The following is an 18586-nucleotide window of genomic DNA, read 5'->3' as shown; positions in this document are numbered from 1 at the left end:
TCAGATTCAAAATACACCTTCATTTAATCTGCAGTAATGTTGGTAAAGAAACAATTTAGATCAGAATCTGTAAGCAAGTTAGTCCTTGCTTGCAATGAAATATCTATTGTTGTAACTGGTCAATGAATCCACCTGTTGGACTCCATTATGGGAACAATTCTAAGCAAGTCTATTCGGAAGTCGCATTTTTGTTCATTGGAGTTTATGCCTAGGAAAAATGTTCATAGGATTGCACCCATACTGAACTAAGAAAGGACTTCATTTATGTTTGAAAATATGTAACAAAATATCCATGTGTGAGCCCACATAGAAAAAGGTGAATCTTTTAAAGCAGAGGCATCAAACTCATTCGTTATGAGGGACGGATCTGACTTAAGTGTAAGTTCATTGGGCCAGGCCATAACACAAGGTACCAGAGACATAAACTTTATAAAGGTGATTTCAGATGCTGAATAGCAGTAGCAGGTGAATGACAACAGCAGGCTTGATTGGGTCAGGTGTGAATCACAGAGGGGTAATAGGAGTGAAGATACCAGCACTGGTAATGAGACAGGAAAAATAGATCTCAATTCCATCCAGGAAGATTCAGTTCAGAAAGATGCAAAGAATAAATGGACATGTCTAACATTAGAAACCATAACATTAAGTTACTGATTTAAGAGTAGCAGTGCTCTTACAAAGAGAGATTAGAGAGACTGCTGAATTGCAACTGATCATGAAACTAAAGACAATGCCTCCTCCAGGACTGAATTGAGAGCTAGTTCTCCTGTCTCATTACCAATGTGTGTTACTATCATTTGGCATCTGAAATCACTCCACTCTCCAAGATATAAGGACCAATCCAAGTGTTCTAATTCCTAATTGCTTTTTTAAAAGAAAATAAAATCCAGATAGGAACAGAAAAATCCAATCTTAAAAAAAAAAACCTTTTCACAATAAGCCAAAATAATTTCCTCAATGTAAATTGTGCTTGTCAGAAGAATCCATTCACCCTCCCTCCCTGGATGGGAAAATAGCAAAAATAAATCGACAACCACATCTATGATCACAGCTGCTGTGTACCTATATCCACAATAAAAATGGAGAGAAAAACAGCCTCTTGGATGAATAAATGTGGCACTTTTGGAAGAATAAATGTTTTTCATGGAGCTGCTGACACTGTCTCTGTTGCCAGTGGCTCAGGATCCATTTCAAGGTGCTCATTTTAACCTTTAAGGCCCTTAGCATCCAGGAACCAACGTATCTGCGGGATCGTCTCACCTCGTATGTGCCCCAATGGGCCTCACGTTCACTAGACCAACAACACCTACCGGCAGTCCTTGGCCCAAAAGATGTACACCTAGTTTCAACCAGGACCAGGGCTTTTTCGGCCTGGACCCAACCTGGTGGAATAAGCTCCCAAAAGAGATCAGGGCCCTGCAGGATCGCTTACAATTCTGCAGGGCCTGTAAAAAAAGGAGCTGTTCCACCAGGCTTTAGGGTGAGGCAGTGGACGTCAAAATCCATCCCTCTGGTGGTGGCTAGTAGGAACGGGCATGAATGGGGAAAATGTGGGATGGTTTGTGACATGCCCAGTTCACGAACCATGAACCATCACAACTTTTAGCCACCAAATGAATCAGCACAATTCATGAGATTTGTGATACAGGAGAACCCTCCTACCCCTCCCCTCCATGGGCTAGACACTAAACTCTCAGGAGATCTCTGGCTGACTCTCCTCTACTTGCCCTCCAAGTTTTGTGAGGACTGATTTATAGGTTCTGAGTTACAGCTCCCCAAAGAAGGTGGTGAGCCCAGGAAAATGCTTTCCATGGAAATGACAGGTGCAGCTTCAGGAAGTTCAAGAGAGCATAAGACAAATCCTATAAAAGCTAGAAACATCAAAGTCACAGGGCACTTCCCCTTGATATTCCTCTACATGTCCTCCAAGTTCTAACCCCCCTCCCCCTCATTGCTATGAAGTTTGGGAAACATTTAGATTAAGTAGAAACTGTCTAGAAATGAATCCATTCATGTACTGGCACAAACCAGTACTGCTTGAAAGTACATGGAAAGTTCATGATGGCTGACCTGCATGAATCTGAGTTCACAAACCACAAACTGGCCAAAAAAAGCTGCTTCATGCCCATCCCTAGTGGCTAGTTCAATGTGGAAATCACCTGCCAACCACAGGCATTGACCACTTTTTTGTAACCTGGGGCAGGTGTCACTGTGGGAAATAGTGATCAGAAGTGCCTCAGTTGGCATGTCAAAGTGCTGCAGATGGCATGTCAAAGGCTACCAAGCTATGGAGTGAATGTCAATACAACTGGCTGTACATTCTCATGCTCTCCTTATTTAGATGTATGTCGTTCTCATAGAAAGTCAAATCATTACTTTAAAGAAAGGATGCAAGAACCATTTTAAATTCACATTAAAAGCAGATGTTATGCAGTAATGATGATGAAACAATTCTGAAACTCTCCTCATGATAATGGGCATCTCAGTAGCTTCTTGAAGACACAGGGTTGCCCGGTGGACTCCATGGAGGGAGTGTTTCATCCTCAAGGATAACTTGGAGCTTCTTTTGCTTTTTCTGGATCCTTTCCTGCAGCTCTTTTTTTTCCTTTTGATAAAAAAAAATAATTGTGTGTAAATGATCCTTTCCATAAAAGTTAATCTATGTTATATAAGACACCCTTAGTTACATTTACAACATCATAGGAATGCAAGATGTTTCTTTTTGTCAACTTATCTCAGCGTTCATCTATCTATGGCAGTCTTCCATGTTCAGTTACTGTGGGTTATACTGTTGTGAAACTAGCCTGCAACAATCGATTTCAACTAAATGTTCTCTTTACATTATGCTGACAGTGCCATAAGCTCCTAATGACACATTTATATCTTTAAATAACAGCACCAGGCAATTAGAATAACGAGAGCTAAACAGAATGCTTGCAGTGACTACTTTTGATTTATGATTAATTAACCTTTGCCTTAAATTCTCTCATTAAATCACTAGTTCAGCCCTTATGAGCTTGCACTCATAATAGATATTTGAACACTCGTATTGGGTAGAGAAATATGACCATTTAAAAATGGTCAAGATTCTACATTTAATAAATATCAACTGCTACTATTTCTCTATAAAGACCGCTGCCTTACAAAAATGTATTTTGCTACTCTCTGCAATACTTCAAATACTTCCAAACAAAAACCCTACAGCAAAGATTTCTTCAATGCACCTTTGGTGTCTATTATAAGATATATCACCCTGAAGGCTACTGTAATTTTTTAGCCTATCTAACTCTCCTGACTGTTCAAAAGGCATAAAAATCAGGAATGGCATATAGACCTTCAACTCTACAAGGACATAAGGCTTAGAGAAGGGATGATTTGGAACTCAACCTCAGTTAAACTCTGAAGTCACAAATGAAATCAATAGTCTCTTCCTGTTACGAACAAAGGCTGCCTCCTAGAAGCAAACTATTTGGATGGGAGAGGACTGTATGTTAAGGATATGCAGACTATATGCTAAGGATACTGGGATTTTTTAGCCAAGGAGTAAGGTGTGAAGTTAGTTCTTTCCAAGATCTTACATTTATAAAGTCACAGTGTTTCACAGACAGTATATATTTACTTATAATAAAATATGGTTTCTCCTGGGAAACCTCAGAGAGATGATTTCATGATCAACATGATTTGATTGAAAAATAGTAATTATTTTTATAAATTCACCGAGCAAGAACCTTTTAGATGACACACTGCTCTAAATTAAAATTTGGAAACTATACAGCATTTTACAAGAAGCAGTTTTAAGAATAATACTACCATACTAATACAAGTTTATGTAAAATAGCATTAATATAAGACCTATTTATGCCTCCAAGCCTGAACAGTTCTCATAAGGAGAGAATTACTCCTTTCCTCTTTCAGGAATAGTAAGCCAATAGACTTCCATAAAACGGTTTAATTCAACATGGCAAATGTGATATACGTAGTTTAAACTTTGTAGAAGATGGAAAATGAAAAATAAGACCTAAATACCAGTTTGGTTTATTTTTTCTTCAGAAGCAGCCCCACTAAGCTTAACAAAATGTGCTGCTAAGGAAGTGTATAGGCAATTGCACCAATGGTTTGTTACAGCAAACGTTACTGCAGAACTGTGATCTCATTTGCTCAAGATCAGATTTTTTTTAAAAAAGAAGGCGCATCAGCTACAGTTTTGTAGACTGCTTATAATACAACATGTATTTGAAGGTTTGATAACCAATCAATTTTTCTTCATATATTATTTCCTACTCTACCAGCAACTGCCATATAATGGAGAAGAAGAAGAGGAGATTGGATTTATATCCTGCCCTTCACTACCCAAAGGAGTCTCAGAGCGCTTTTAGTCTCCGTTCCCTCCCCTGTGAGGTAGGTGGGGCTGACAGAGCTCTCCAAGAACTGCTCTTGAGCGGAAGAGCTCTGAGAGAGTTATGACTGACCCAAGGCCACTCCCGCAGCTACATGTGGAAGAGTGGGGAATTAAATCCAGTTCTCCAGGACAGGAGTCTGCGCACTTAACGAGTACACCAAACTGGCTCTCCAGTGATTTTAGACTTATGCTGAAAACACAGAATATGAGCTTTAACTCTATCTGTGAAAAGCTTGAATATTACTCACCAGAAAAATGCAGTCTCCTGTCAGTGATTTTAACGTTATATAAAGCTATATACCAATTTAAAAATATGCAATGCTCAACAAATACTTGATCAATATACTCCTGACATACTGACCTTAAAGATACAAATTTCCCCAATGAACTTAAACACACCAGGTTGATCTGTACATGAGGCATGATGTACAACACACTAATGAAAGGGCCTACCTTGCTGTGAAAACTAAGAGCTGAACCCACCATAAATGCAGTGTACTGAGGATCCCAACAGGAAAAGATGCAAAAACCCAGGAGAAAAAAAGTCCCCTCCCAAGATACCTATCCCTCAATTTTTCCAATAGAAAAAAAAGGAGATTGGGGGAGCACTAAAAGTAACTCCCGAAATGTTTTCTCTGTTGCAATGAGTGTAATGCTCTTTAAGAGAATTTGTTGCGTACACTATAAAAAAATTTGTATCAATTATGGATTTGGATTTCAGGAAGCACACTTATTTTTGTTATCCTGACTTTTCCAGGGTGTTGTTACTGATTTGGGATATTTATGGAGTCCCAAAAATTTAGGGCCTTTGTTTTTTGGTCATTCCTCATGAAACTCAGCAGCAGTGTTCCCTCTAAGCTGAGTTAGTGTGAGCTAGCTCACAGTTTTTCAGCCTCCAGCTCACACATTTTTGTCCTCGCTCAGAAAAAAAGGCCCCAGAGCAAAGTAATTTATTCTGTAGCTCACAGAGTAGAATTTTTGCTCACAATACTCCACAGCTTTGAGGGAACATTGCTTAGCAGGAGTAAGAGAGAAGGCAGGGAAGAAGAAAAACCCAGCCTGAGAAGAATCATTCTGGCATCACCTTTTCTGGAGGCTTCTGCCCACCACTGGCATCAGAGATAGCAGTTCCTGCTCCATAGCCAAAAACTGGCAGGCAGGCTCCTGAACTCCTATGAAGGCTGGCTGCCACAGATGCCATTTCCTCCCTGTGCCACTGGCTTTTTAAAATAAAAAAAATGGCAATAGTCTGGTCAGAAAACTTAATACACATATTGCTATACCTTTATACTGATATAATTGCATAACAATATGTGAATCAGATTCCTTACATTCCTATCTTTCATTTGAAAAAAAAAACGTTTCTAGCCACTTTTATTGAGGAGATATGAGGACCTAGCTGTGGGTCAGCCTCTTCTGTCTCTGATGCTTGCAGCAAAGAGACTGGTGAGGAAGGTGGCATGGTAATTCTGTGAACAATTCAGTCCTTTCTTTTTTAAAAAATGTAAAGAGGCATGGGTATAAGACAGCTCTAAAAATGTAAAGAGGCATGAGCTCTTGACATCCCCCTCCCATCACTACTGCTTCCAGTCTCTGTAGCTGATCCTACTACAGCTCTCTCCTAGCTGCCACCAATGCTGCTCCCAGGTCCAGTGAGACTCCCAGCTGCCACTGTTGAAGAGGTAAGTTTTTACACTGTCTGCACATGCTCAGTCAATGCTTTTGTTTTTGGGGGGATTCAGAACCCCCAAATTTAATTTTTAAATTTAAATTTTAAAGGATTCTAGATTATTCTACAAACCTGGGGTGTCCCCCAGTTGCAGAAAAATCTGTACAGTGTCAGTGTGGCCCTGATCCAGGGATTTAGTTATTTGCAGATGGGGGCCAGACTTCACCATTAGATATAAATATCATCCTAGTGTACACTTCAGAAATATATAAAACACCAGTCCAAAATGCATATCTGCTGCCATCTTCACGTGAGGACCATACAACAGGGCATTCTTTGCTTGTGAACTGCTGTTTGCCTTCTTCTATTGATTCCGATCTACCTGGATGAAGCTGTAAAGGCAGGTCCCTGTGCAAGCACAGAGCCATTACCAACCCATGGGGTGATGTCACATCAGGACATTTTCATGGCAGACTTTTTTAACAGGGTTTGCCATTGTCTTTCCCAGTCTTCTGCACTTTACCCCCAGCAAGCTGGGTACTCATTTTACCAACCTTGGAAGGATGGAAGGCTGAGTCAACCTTGAACTGGCTACCTGAACCCAGCTTCTGCAGGGATCGAACTCAGCTTGTGAGGAGAGCTTGGACTGCAGTACTGCAGCTTACCACTCTGTGTCATGGTAGTAGAAGTCAGTACCTTGAATCTGCTCTCCTCTTGACCTGATATGGTTAACCTTCTCCAGCTCTCTTCTCAAAGAAACCCAGGCACCCACAACTGAGGAAATACAGCCTACTGCTATGCCTTGCTGAAGCTGATGTTAGTATTTCCAAGGATATGTTTTAATTTGACTAATTTTGTTCACAATTAACAATCTACAGTGAGGAGATGCCATGACTCAGTAGTACTGCTAATTAGTAGTACAGCATCTGTGTTGCATGCAGAAAGTTCCAATTTCTGGTATCTCCAGTTAAAAATGGATCAGGTCATAAGTGATATGAAAGACCTCTACCTAAAACCCTGGAAAGCTGCTGCCAGTCACAGCAGATAATACGGATCTTAACTGGTGCTTTCTATTTTCAATGTCCATCTCAGATGGCAACTAAGATACTTGGGATAAGTTAATTCCAGATTGGTAACCATGCTGGTTTGTTGCAGTGAACTTAAACAGAAGTCCAGTTGTACCTTAACGACTAACAAAATTCATTCCAGCATAGGCTTCCATTAGTCAGAGCTCACTTCATATTAAGGCATTATAAAATACAGCAGTTTGCAGCTTTCTCTCTCTAGTATTGGGTATATAGAAATTTTGCTTGTAGAAAAGTACACATAGAATTGCTTTTCTATAACTGTTAAGATTATAGATTGTTTACCTATATAACTGTTCTTCAAATTCATACTGACAAGCTTTGGATCTGCACAGAGAACCTACAGCTATTTTTAAAGGGAAGCTGTATTGGTCTGCAGTAAAACAGTTAGATTCGAGTCCAGTAGCACCTTAGAGACCAAGAAGTGTTTCAGGGTATAAGCTTTTGAGAGGAAAAGCTGTATGAAGAAGGCAGCGTTGACTCTCAAAAGCTTCTACGCTGAAACTCCTGTTGGCCTCTAAGGTGCTACTGGACACAGATCTAACTGTCTACTGTTAGGATTTAGAAGTACAACTTTGAACCATGCATGCCTGAAGAGGAGGAGCTGAGCTTTGTGACTGAGTTCCTTCCAATTACAAGGTATGCCACAGCAAGTTAGAAGCATCTGTCACAGATGATGTGGGCAGGTCATGTGAATGCACACATGACTGCTCAAAGAACAATTACTGGTAAATTTCATAAATATGCCATGTAGTTCAACACTGTATGTTAGGTAAAGATGATGACTGCTACATTGTTATAAAGCCCCCTCCTCAAAAGCCAACATAAAAATATACATCAGTTTTATTAATTTGATTGTGAAGTAATTTTTTAAAAAAACAGATACAACACAAAATGTACTTTGTTGTTTCTCCAAAGATGATCCAATGGCCATGTCATGCAAGCCAGTAGTTTTATTTGCATGTCAGAATTTCACATATTGATTCACATCAACAACACTGAGTAGCAGGTAGACTTAAACAACTTCCACTATTCAATAAGAATGTTCAAATTTCCATGTGCCAAAAAATTCTCTCTCTCATACACACAAACTATAAATATTAAACACAACTATTCTAAAAACTGTCATTAATAGCAATTTCATCTTTAAAAGTGGTAATCTTGTATCTACAGTCACTCACTTTTGCAGCTGCTGCTGCTGCTAGCTTTTGCTGGGTCTGGGCTGTGCTGCTGACCTTCGGAAGCAGCTGTTCCTGAAAGTGATCGGGAAAAGACTCTACTGACAGACTGCCAGTATCAAAGCACTGGCAGACAAAGTGGCAAAGTGGCATAAGGCATCTGTCTTGCTCTAAAGAAATAGGTGACTTCCCAAGTATTAAAAAATATACAGAACTACAATGAGTGAAAAAGCCTAAAAATCAGAATCATACTAGCTGAAGCATCTATAGGTATGTATGAACAGTTTTCATGGCCTTGTTAGGTAGGTGATTATCTAAATTATCAATAGATTTCTTTCATCTGCCAGAAATCTGTCTCATTTTCAGGTAGACTGAAAAAGGAAGAGACACATGTTGCAAAAGCATGGTTTAATAGTAGCTATTGTGTGCAGCCCTTTCTCTCCTAGGCAACATCATGCCACTAAACTATAGTAAAATAATATAGAGGGCACATTCCTATGACCTGTGCTTTCTGTTATTACAGGAAATCTGGCAGAACATTATTTTTCCATATAATTAGTACAAATGATCATATTTTGATGAAACATACTTTGGAAAGTATGTTGAACATGTCTGGTTAATGCAAGGCACTGGTATGTATTTCTGGCAATTGTTTTCTTGATGTCTTGTTAAAATCAGATTATACTGCCTTCACAGTCATTTTTATGCAGAGAAAGTCTGTACACAAAATGTTACTGTTTTGGCCATAACAGTGTTTGCATATCACCACAACAAAGCTTACCAGCCATTTTTCATATTCTTCTATAGCTTTTTTATCCTTTTCCTCCTTCTTAAATTGTTCTTCTACTTTCTTTTTTATTTCTTGGATTTTTTCTTTCTTTTTTTGCTTCATAAAGTCTTCTTTTTTCTCATTCCTAACAGCACAACAGAAATTCTTTTAAAATATGAAGCAAATCAGTAAAACTTTGATAAAAGGCAGTGGACTGGCAAAATTGTGATATCGATTGACAGAGCTATGAATAAAAATTAATTAACTAACTTCTGCTCTCAAAGTTGCTTGGTTTGAGTGGCTGCCTGCATCCATAGACATATATAAAATTCAATCCTATGCAACTTACCATTTTTCAACAGCAGACCTGCTATCTTTCTTTTTCTCTGCAACAACATCCTCTTCTTTCTTCTTTTTTAGCAATTCAACTCTTTTCTCCCTTCTTGTTTGCTGTTTTAAGTATTCAGCTTTCTTTTCTTTCCATTTCTCAAAAGCCTAAAAAATCCAGAAAGCCAATGAGGAATTCCATTGTGTCAGGATTCCAAACCTAAAGAGTTTCTAGCTGATTAATCAGCTGTCTTAAACTGGTTTATCAAGCAGTTAACTGACTGAAATTAAATACATTCCCATGTAATTGAAATATAGGTGTGAAATAATGTATGTAGTATTTGACAACTGTTTTTTGTTAGAAGGAAAAGACATAGTTTTAAAAATTCCCTGTACACCAGAACCTGAGTAGTCTAACCCCACCCCAGAATATGCCAACTATTCTCAGCCTCCCAGATTAAAATTGGCCACACTCAATAATCAACTACAGCTTTAGTAATCAATATACTTATTAAAGATATAGCACTCCCACTAGTTGTACATTTTCCTTCATAGCCATTACAATTTTTGAGATTATTATTGCTTAAATTATCAGCATTGTATATTGCTGTGGGGAATTCCCAAAAGGAAAGTTAGTGTGTGCTATTCAAATGATTGGTTTACAAATAAATTTATTTAAATAATTCTACACTCATTAAATGGGATAGTAAATGTAAAGAAATAAGTGAATATTTGTTGTAATATCTTTGTAAAGATCCTTCCCCAGGTTTCATGCAGGAAAGATAAATATTTCTCACTGCCTTTTGTGCTTCTTCTTTTTTTTTTTCAACTAGTTCTGCTTCTTTCTTTTTCTTTTCTTCTTCTTGTCTCTTTTTTTCAGCCAATTTCTTTGCTTCCTTTTCTTTCATAGCCTTCCAAGCTTCAAAGGATGCAGTTGCTTCTTCTTTCTTAGCAGCCTGTTTCTGCCAGAGAAACACACATGCTGTGAAAAAAAGACTGAACATTTCTAAAGTTGGTGTCAGGGAGAAAAAAAAAAAAAGCTTGACAGAAGTCAAACAAATAAGAGAAATGATAGTTTCCACAATCTGCCTCAAAAATATGAAATTCAACACTTTGCACGATTTCAGATTGTTACTTCAGGGGAAAAGAAAAAAAAAACATTATAGCTAATTGTTCATGGGTAGTCCCATCACCTCCATACTTGCTGGAGATGAAGGGCAGAAGCCCAGCTGGAGCAGCTCACCTGGTGGCCCATGGACACTGAGATTTGGCCCTGCACCTGCTTGCTGGTGCGCAGGACAGTCTGACCTCTGTCTGAGCTGGGCCTGATCAAGAGTCTGGCAGCATGGCTGACCCAGCAGGGCCAAACAAAGGCGGAATGGCCACCACCTGGCATGGCCCTGAACCTTACAATGCTGGCATTTGCTGGCTGTGGAGAGGCTGAGCAGAAATTTAAGGGGGGTGGAGGTTGAGGCTATAGCCCAGTCCTGCCCTTGTCACACCTAACCGGCAGCAGTTTCTGCCCCCAAACTCTGGAGAGTGGGACAAGCCTCTGGGAGGCAGAGAGAGGAAGGAGATAGACATACCCCAAACAGTGTCCCTCAAAAGGGCCAGAGATTCAGGGCTGGGAGGACACACAGCCTAACTCTCCTTCTAGCTAACCGGCTAGAGCAGGAGTGGCCAATGGTAGCTCTCCAGATGTTTTTTGCCTACAACTCTCATCAGTCCCAGCCATTGGCCATGCTGGCTGGGGCTGATGGGAGTTGTAGGCAAAAACATCTGGAGAGCTACCATTGGCCACCCCTGGGCTAGAGGAACACCTAAGGAGACATTAATACCTTTGCTTCTCAAATTTCTTTTAAGGCCCTCATGAGGCAGCTCTGACCCTGACAATGCAGCAGACTAACAAAACCACTTTTTTCAGCAGATAAGGAAAAAATCCTGCATTTACAAATTTGGATCTGAAAATCAAGAATGCAGTCAGGATGCAGAAAGGTTCTGACTATGTCTTTTCTCCAGCTCACTAACTCAGTCTATAAATTTATCAGTTCAACAGTTTGGAAGGCTAAGTTTACATATGCAACCACAGTTGTATAGTGTCCCAAGTGTGGCAATAATAATGATTATTGTATGGCATTGTGTGTAGAATAGCCATGAAATCCTAAAATTGTCTGCAGTTAGAAATTCTTGCTCTTTTAGATTTATGCACCACTACTATTGCCAAAACAAATCTCCCCCATCCTATAATTATGCATTGGATTTTTCCTACCTTTACATTTATCTCCATTAAAATTCATTTTATTTCTTTTATCCCAGTTTTCCAGCCTGTCAAGATTATCCTGCCTTCTACTATATTTGTGACCAAATTTACTACCATATTTATTTAATAAGTATTCTCTCTATTCCTTCATGCAAATCATTTATAAAGATGTTGATCAAAACAGGTCCCAGGACTCCAGGAGGATAAGGAACCATTCACAAGCACTCCTTGGGTGCAATCTGTCAACCAGTTACAGATCCACCTAACATTTTACCAACTTGTCAACAAGAATACTATGTGAAACCTTATCAAAAGCCTTACTGAAATCAAGATAAACTACAGCATTCTACAGCATTCCCCTATGACAGAGAAGACAGTCATGATACAGGATGATCTTGACATGCTGGAAAACTGGGCTAAAACAAACAAAATGAATGTTAACAGGGATAAATGTAAAGTTCTGCATAAGAAAAATCAAATGCATAATTATAGGATGGGAAAGACTATCTTGGCAGTGGTATGTGTAAAAAGGATCTAGGGGCCTACATGGACCATACACTGAACATGATGAGGCAGCAGTGTGATGCAGTAGCTAAAAAAGGAAATTCAGTTTTGGGCTATATCAACATAAGTATTGTGTCCAGATCACATAAAGTAATGGTATTGCTTTACTCTGCTCTGGTTAGAACTCACCTAGAGTGTTGTGTTCAGTTTTGGACACTGCAGTTTAAGAAGGATATTGACAAGCTGGTATGTGTCCAGAGGATGGCAATGAAGATAAGAGGTCTGGAGACAGAGTACTACAAGGAAAGGCTAAAGGAGATAGGTATGTTTAGCCTGGAGGTGATACAATCAGAGTGGATCCTCAGTGGAACAGGCTTCCTCAGGAGGTGGTGGGCTCTCCTTTGAAGGTTTTTACACAGAAGCTAGATGGCCATCTGATAGCAATGCTGATTCTGGGAACTTAGGCAGAACTTAGGGAGAAGGTATAAACCTAAGGGGGAGGTATTTGTGAGTTTCCTGCACTGTGCAGAGGGTTGGCCTAGGTGACTCTGAAGGTCTCTTCCAACTCTATAAAATAGCATGGTTTCAAATCACTGGGCATCTTAGTACAAATCAGTATTACTCACGTCTCAGTTATCCATCTATAATAGTAACTGATTTCACAAACAAACAAAAAATGCTGTATTCATAAATTCTTCAAATAGAGAACTTCATAGCAGGACAACATACAGGGGCCATCCAGCTGAAGGCAGGGGTTTCTGCATACTTGGAGGCAACCCCAGGTATAAAAATAATATACTTTGTAAATTATAACATTTTAAAAATCATCCACAGTGGTCTGATGAAGGATGTGCATATTCTATGAGGCACACAATGCCTAGTCCATTTAGTTTCAGTTAAAGGTGGGGAGGGGGAAAAAAGGGGGTAAAGTGCTTTGCTCAAGTGCTAGGAACCAGAGGAGTCAGATCAGTATCGGGGGAAACTCAATTCCTTGTGGTCTTCAATGTAGAAGATGTCAAGAAAGTCAAATTCAACTGCACTCAAAAATCACAGTACAAATACATTACCAATTTCATCTCCCAAGGAGCTCAGAACAGTTTATACAGTTTTCATTTTATTTTCACAATATCTCTAAGAGAGAGGGAGGGAGAGAAGGAGATCCTGCAGTGGGCACAAGATTACCAGCAAACTTAAAATCTGAGAGCTCAACTGCATGGAATGGCTCCTTTGGGCACTTGTGGGTTAGGAGGAATGCTTAAACCCCTTCTCTTGCACTATAGTTGTGATTGGAACTGATTCTCATGCACAAATTTTAGAGAAAACATGTTGGGGTCTCTGTGTGCAGAACTGCTAGTGTCTTCTGTAGTTAGCCTTAAAATGGAATTCACATCCAGATCTCCCTGCTGCTAATTCAACATTCCAACCATTACAACACACTTGCTTTCTCACACATGAGCAGAGATATGAACCTAAATTTCTCCTCCAACCCAGCATTTAGGATGTGCAAAAATATTGATTACAGTTTATATGCTGTATTGAACCTGTTCAAAATATACCTTTTCATTTTTATCCTTCAAGTTCTCTGCTTTATTTCTTTTTATTCGTTGTAGTTCCAACAGGAAGATTCTTTTCTTTTCTAACCAGTCCTATGAAAGAAAACAAACAATGTTGTAGAATGAGATGCAGAAGCAATATCTAGACCCAGTCATAAAACTGATATAGAATATCCAATTTATCAGGATCAGTTTCAACAACATCATTTGATATCATCATGATATCTAGTTCCTTAATTTTGAGGAGATGTCTCATTATTTGGTATGAAATAAAAGGACTTTTCCTGTGGGGTCAAAAAAAAAGAGACAAACCACAGTTCCTTATGCTGTGGCAAAGGCCACTCCTATAACTTTCAGGAGTGGCTAGTTAGGCAGAAAGAGAAGTGAGTCTCACAAGTCAGAGATCCCAAACGGGGACTCTCTGGCTTACTTGCAATCTCATCTCCACGGTGACAGAGGAGAAGGAGGAGGAGGGGGAAGCGGAGAGAGAGAGAGTGCAGGTTCAAGGCTCTGTACCAATCATGCCCACCTAAGATTCTGAAGGAAAAACAACATCTGAATCAGCTGCTGAAGCAGCCATTAAAGTATCCTATGTAAACTAATTTCTGAAGTGGATTCTAAGATATACAGTATGAAACAACACTCCAAAATATTTTTTAAATAGACACCCTCACAAAAACAACAACACCCCACTCACTTTGTAAATATGAAGTGTATTTACATATTTTCTTAATAGTGATCAATTCTATCAATATGAAGAAATGTATGCTACGCTGAGGCAAACAGGGCCACAGTTTTTAGTGGCGGGATATCTACACTCAGGTTTAGAACACACTGAATATTTACCTGATAAACAGCTGCCCGTAAACTATCTGCTTTATCAAGTTCAGCACTGTATTTTTGTAAATGCTTGTTGTCCAAGACCTTTGATGTTCCTAAATATTGAGAAGATGTACTTATTGGGATAGAAGAAGGCTTTCCTGTTTTCTTCAGATATGTAGAACTCAAAGATCTGTAAAATAAAATACAACATATCAAACTTTTCAAGTATAGATAAAGCACCCCTTTTTAGTAAGTAAATGCAAACATTATCAGATTCATTATGGTCTCAAAAGGCACTTTTATTTGGCTGGGCTTCAACTCTATCCTCAAAAAATAAAAGGGTAAGATGCAGACTGAATACCTTGTATGGAAGAATTTTTAAAATGAAATTCCATGGAAAAACAGAAATGGCTAACAATGAAAGAAAAAAATCCAACTTCACAGCAATCAATAATACTAAAATCTCCTAATATATCCTTAGCAATAAACATTCCATACTTAGCAGTTATGAAACCATCAAAAATGATGCAGCATGGTTTTACAAAACAAGAAGTTCAAGATATGCTTTAGTCCAGGAGGTAAAGGCTTCTAGGCTAACACAGGAGAAGACAACTGTTTATTCCTTGACCTGGATAGCCCAGGCTAGCCTGATCTCATCAGATCTCGGATGCTAAGCAATGTCAGCCCTGGTCAGTATTTGGCTAGGAGACCGCCAAGTAATACCAGGGTCATTATGCAGGGGCAGGCAATGACAAACCATCTTTGAACATCTCTTGCCTTGAAAACCCTATGGGGCGGCCAGAAGTCTGCGGCAACTTAATGGCCAAAAACAAATAAACAAAACAGGAAGTAATGAATTCCTGGCCAGAAACTATCCCACAAGATGGGGTTCCTAAGTTCCCTCCTAAACTCAGTGGAAGAATGTTCATGTTAGAGGATTTTATTTATAAAGACTACAGTCACATGACACCTGACAGCCTCTAAAAAAAGTGTGCCCATGTTGTTCTACTGGCAGAAGGCAATTTTGTAGCCCATAGTTAAAATGTTATACATCACAAATGAATAAAAACATGACATCTAAAAGCAATTCATTTGAGTTACAAGTCTGCTTACAACAGTGTAAGCAAGGATGATTTACTGTGAGTAACAGGACACAGCCTTTGAAAACATTTAAAGTGATGCCAATGTTCACAAAAGTCACTTTCAAAATTCTCAACAATTAAAAATGCATTCAGGTATAACAAACAGACACAACTGGTTCATAGACTACTGATGATTAACAACCTTGGTTGTAGGCAGGGGGGGGGGCGAAATGCAATGCCTGGAACTACTCCTGTTTGGTGACAGGAGAGCCAGTTTGGTGTAGTGGTTAAGTGTACGGACTCTTATCTGGGAGAAGCAGGTTTGATTCTTCACTCTTCCACATGCACCTGCTGATGTGACCTTGAAATAGTCACAAGTTCTTGCAGAGCTGTTCCTCTCAAGCAGTTTTTGTTAGAACCCTCTCAGCTCCACCTACCTCATAAAGTGTCTGTTATGGGGAGGGGAAGGGAAAGGAGATTGTAAGCTGCTTAGGTAGTGAAGGGCGAGGTATAAATCCAATCTCTTCTTCTGTTTCAGAATCTCAACAAATTCTATTTTGGCAGGGCAAGTGAAGTGAAGAAGGAATTCTGCACATCCATGTCACAAGCAACTCATAATACATTCACAGAGAGAAAAAGAATGGGACATGGTAAATGAATTCTGAGGATCAAAGGATCCAAAATTTTAAAGATCAAAAGATCCAAAACCATGCAGCTCATATGTTTCTGAATAGCTTATTCCTCAAGTCATCATTTCAGTGCTGCCCTTCCTACCTTCCTGTTGAAGGCTTTGTTTTTTGTGCAGTTGTCTTTTTTTCTTCAACTTCTTCCTAACAAATCAAGAATAAAAACGATTGTTCAACTTGGTAATCAACAAAATTACCAATGCATTTTATTTTTGAGCATAGTGAACTGAAAGACGTTAAAAACTCAAAAGGCTAATGATAAAAATTTGTGACTAGTCTTAATAAATATGAATGAAAACCCATGAAACCACTACGTTGTGTTAACACAAAGTATCGATACTATCTTCCTGCTCAGCTGCCCTGAGCCCGCCTCAGTGGGGAGGGCGGGATATTAATAGAATAAATAAATAAAAACATTTTGAAAAATTGTAGTGATTATCCTTCCAGATTCAGCTAGCAATGTGGCAAATGTGGCTAGGTCTAAAAGCATTTGTTTGATAACTGCAGTATTGCTAGCAGAAGTACTAGTAGTAATAAGGGAATTTTCATGCCAAGTTTCCAGACACGTGCTTGAGGCAGCTCACAAAAACAATAGCATAAATCCATAACAACAACAATCAATACTAAAAACAAGCCAGGAACAAACTGACTGTACTGAGAGAGGAATTCTAAGGAGGTCTGCTTGGAAGCCTACTCAGGTCTATTCAGTGGGACATCATTCCCAGGAAAGTGTTCTTAAGATAGAAATATATGAAACTGAAACAAGTACCTGTGATAGGTAAACAGAAATCAACTACATACTGACAAACAAGAGACTGCAAAATGAAACAGAGGTGGCATGAAATGATCAAACTATGGGTGCTTTCTTCTTATACAGTAAAAATCCAGTTGCAAAGCACATATTAGTGTGTATGAACGTATCCTATGTTTCTGATCATCTATTACAAGACAGCATTCACCTACACTGGAAGTATGTACACTTCTAAGTAACACAGAAACCAACTGTAACAGGTCCTTTACAAAAGACTGTGTCAGCTTCTAGATTCTACAAGTTATTCCCTTTAGTTAGATGTCCCACTCCCAAAATACACACTCTGGATTCTACATTAAAATGGCATCTACCACCATAAGATATTTCTCTGCACACCATTAGAACTGTGATACAAAAAATAAATACTAAAAGGCAGGGACCTGCTGGAAATTTCATAGCAGACAGAGATTGAAAGATGCTGCTGAGAGAGTTGGAAGGCACTGCTCTTGAGGTATGTGTGTGCCAACTTTTAACTATGCCCATGTGCCTCCCTCCAAAATGGTTCCAGAAAGCTACAAACTGTCCAAAGTAACTTTTTTGCAGTTTGGGGCCCCTGCAGACTGGTCTGGAATTGGTGCCTTCCCCCTATGCCACTGTAAGAACATTCCAGTTCTGCAAGGGAATCTTTGAATATACTGTATATATGTGCGCATGCGAACATGTGTGTGCATTTATAAAATCGGTCTAAGATTACTGCTGCTATTACAGGATAATTATAAAAGTTTATGAAATGTACCTTTACTGAATCCTTTGACACATTCAGTGCAACCTTGGAAGTACTTAGTGCAATTTTCTGTTCAGACTTATCCTCCTTCGTTGTTTCATCTGAGCCATCTTCAGTAGTATATTCTGATGTCTGCAGCTTGCCTTCCAGGTAATCTTCAACTGACTTGTTCAGTTTAGTTTTCTCGTAAACTGTGGTCATCATCAGTTCTATTACAGAAGGGGATTCTCTGCCACTTTCCTGCAATTTCAGGTCACTGCAGCTGTCAGTTTCTTTTTGGTCCTGGTCTAATGTTGGGGAGGGGGGGAGACAGAAAATAGGTTGTTTAAGGTTAAAAGACACACACTAGAGAAACAAAGGGAAAGGGGATAAGGGAGAGTGCTGCTGGAGGATTTTTCTGGACTTCTGTAGGTTCTAAGAAAAAAAGTACACAAGACAAATCTATTTTAGTGGTGACAAAGTGCCTGAAAATTTGAATGTAGTCATATTCCATAATCAGTCCATGTTATGACAAATGTTTGCTTTCATAACATATAATGCCGCAATCTATCATGTTTTTCCCCTTATCAGTCAGAAAATTTAAATACTACTTGAATTCAAAATAATATTTGTTTCACCTAAGGGACATCCTTAACATTCTACTGTGCACTTGGGGATGTGGGGCATCTTTTCCTGCACAAGTGGGGGTGCCCCTTCTTCCTCCCTCTCCAAAGGTGC

At 39.2% G+C, this 18586-nt stretch overlaps 1 protein-coding gene across 1 annotated transcript in view; it reads right to left on the bottom strand.

Moving 5' to 3' along the window:
* Positions 1-2378: 2378 nt before the first annotated feature.
* The window catches only part of MAP9 (microtubule associated protein 9), a 32695-nt gene continuing 16487 nt past the window's right edge, over positions 2379-18586 (bottom strand). Inside the window, exons 7-14 of the mRNA XM_060246610.1 lie at positions 17882-18156; positions 16423-16478; positions 14591-14756; positions 13748-13837; positions 10225-10389; positions 9450-9595; positions 9113-9245; positions 2379-2605 (exon numbers count right to left, since the gene is read on the bottom strand). Of these exons, the coding sequence (XP_060102593.1) occupies positions 2483-2605; positions 9113-9245; positions 9450-9595; positions 10225-10389; positions 13748-13837; positions 14591-14756; positions 16423-16478; positions 17882-18156 (1154 nt within the window). The 3' untranslated portion in view covers positions 2379-2482. The remainder of the gene's footprint in view (positions 2606-9112; positions 9246-9449; positions 9596-10224; positions 10390-13747; positions 13838-14590; positions 14757-16422; positions 16479-17881; positions 18157-18586) is intronic.

The sequence above is a fragment of the Heteronotia binoei genome, chromosome 9 (genome assembly GCF_032191835.1).
Source record: "Heteronotia binoei isolate CCM8104 ecotype False Entrance Well chromosome 9, APGP_CSIRO_Hbin_v1, whole genome shotgun sequence".
Classification (NCBI taxonomy): domain Eukaryota; kingdom Metazoa; phylum Chordata; class Lepidosauria; order Squamata; family Gekkonidae; genus Heteronotia; species Heteronotia binoei.
Note: the sequence above shows the minus strand (reverse complement) of the source record. Positions and strands in the feature narration are given on the sequence as shown.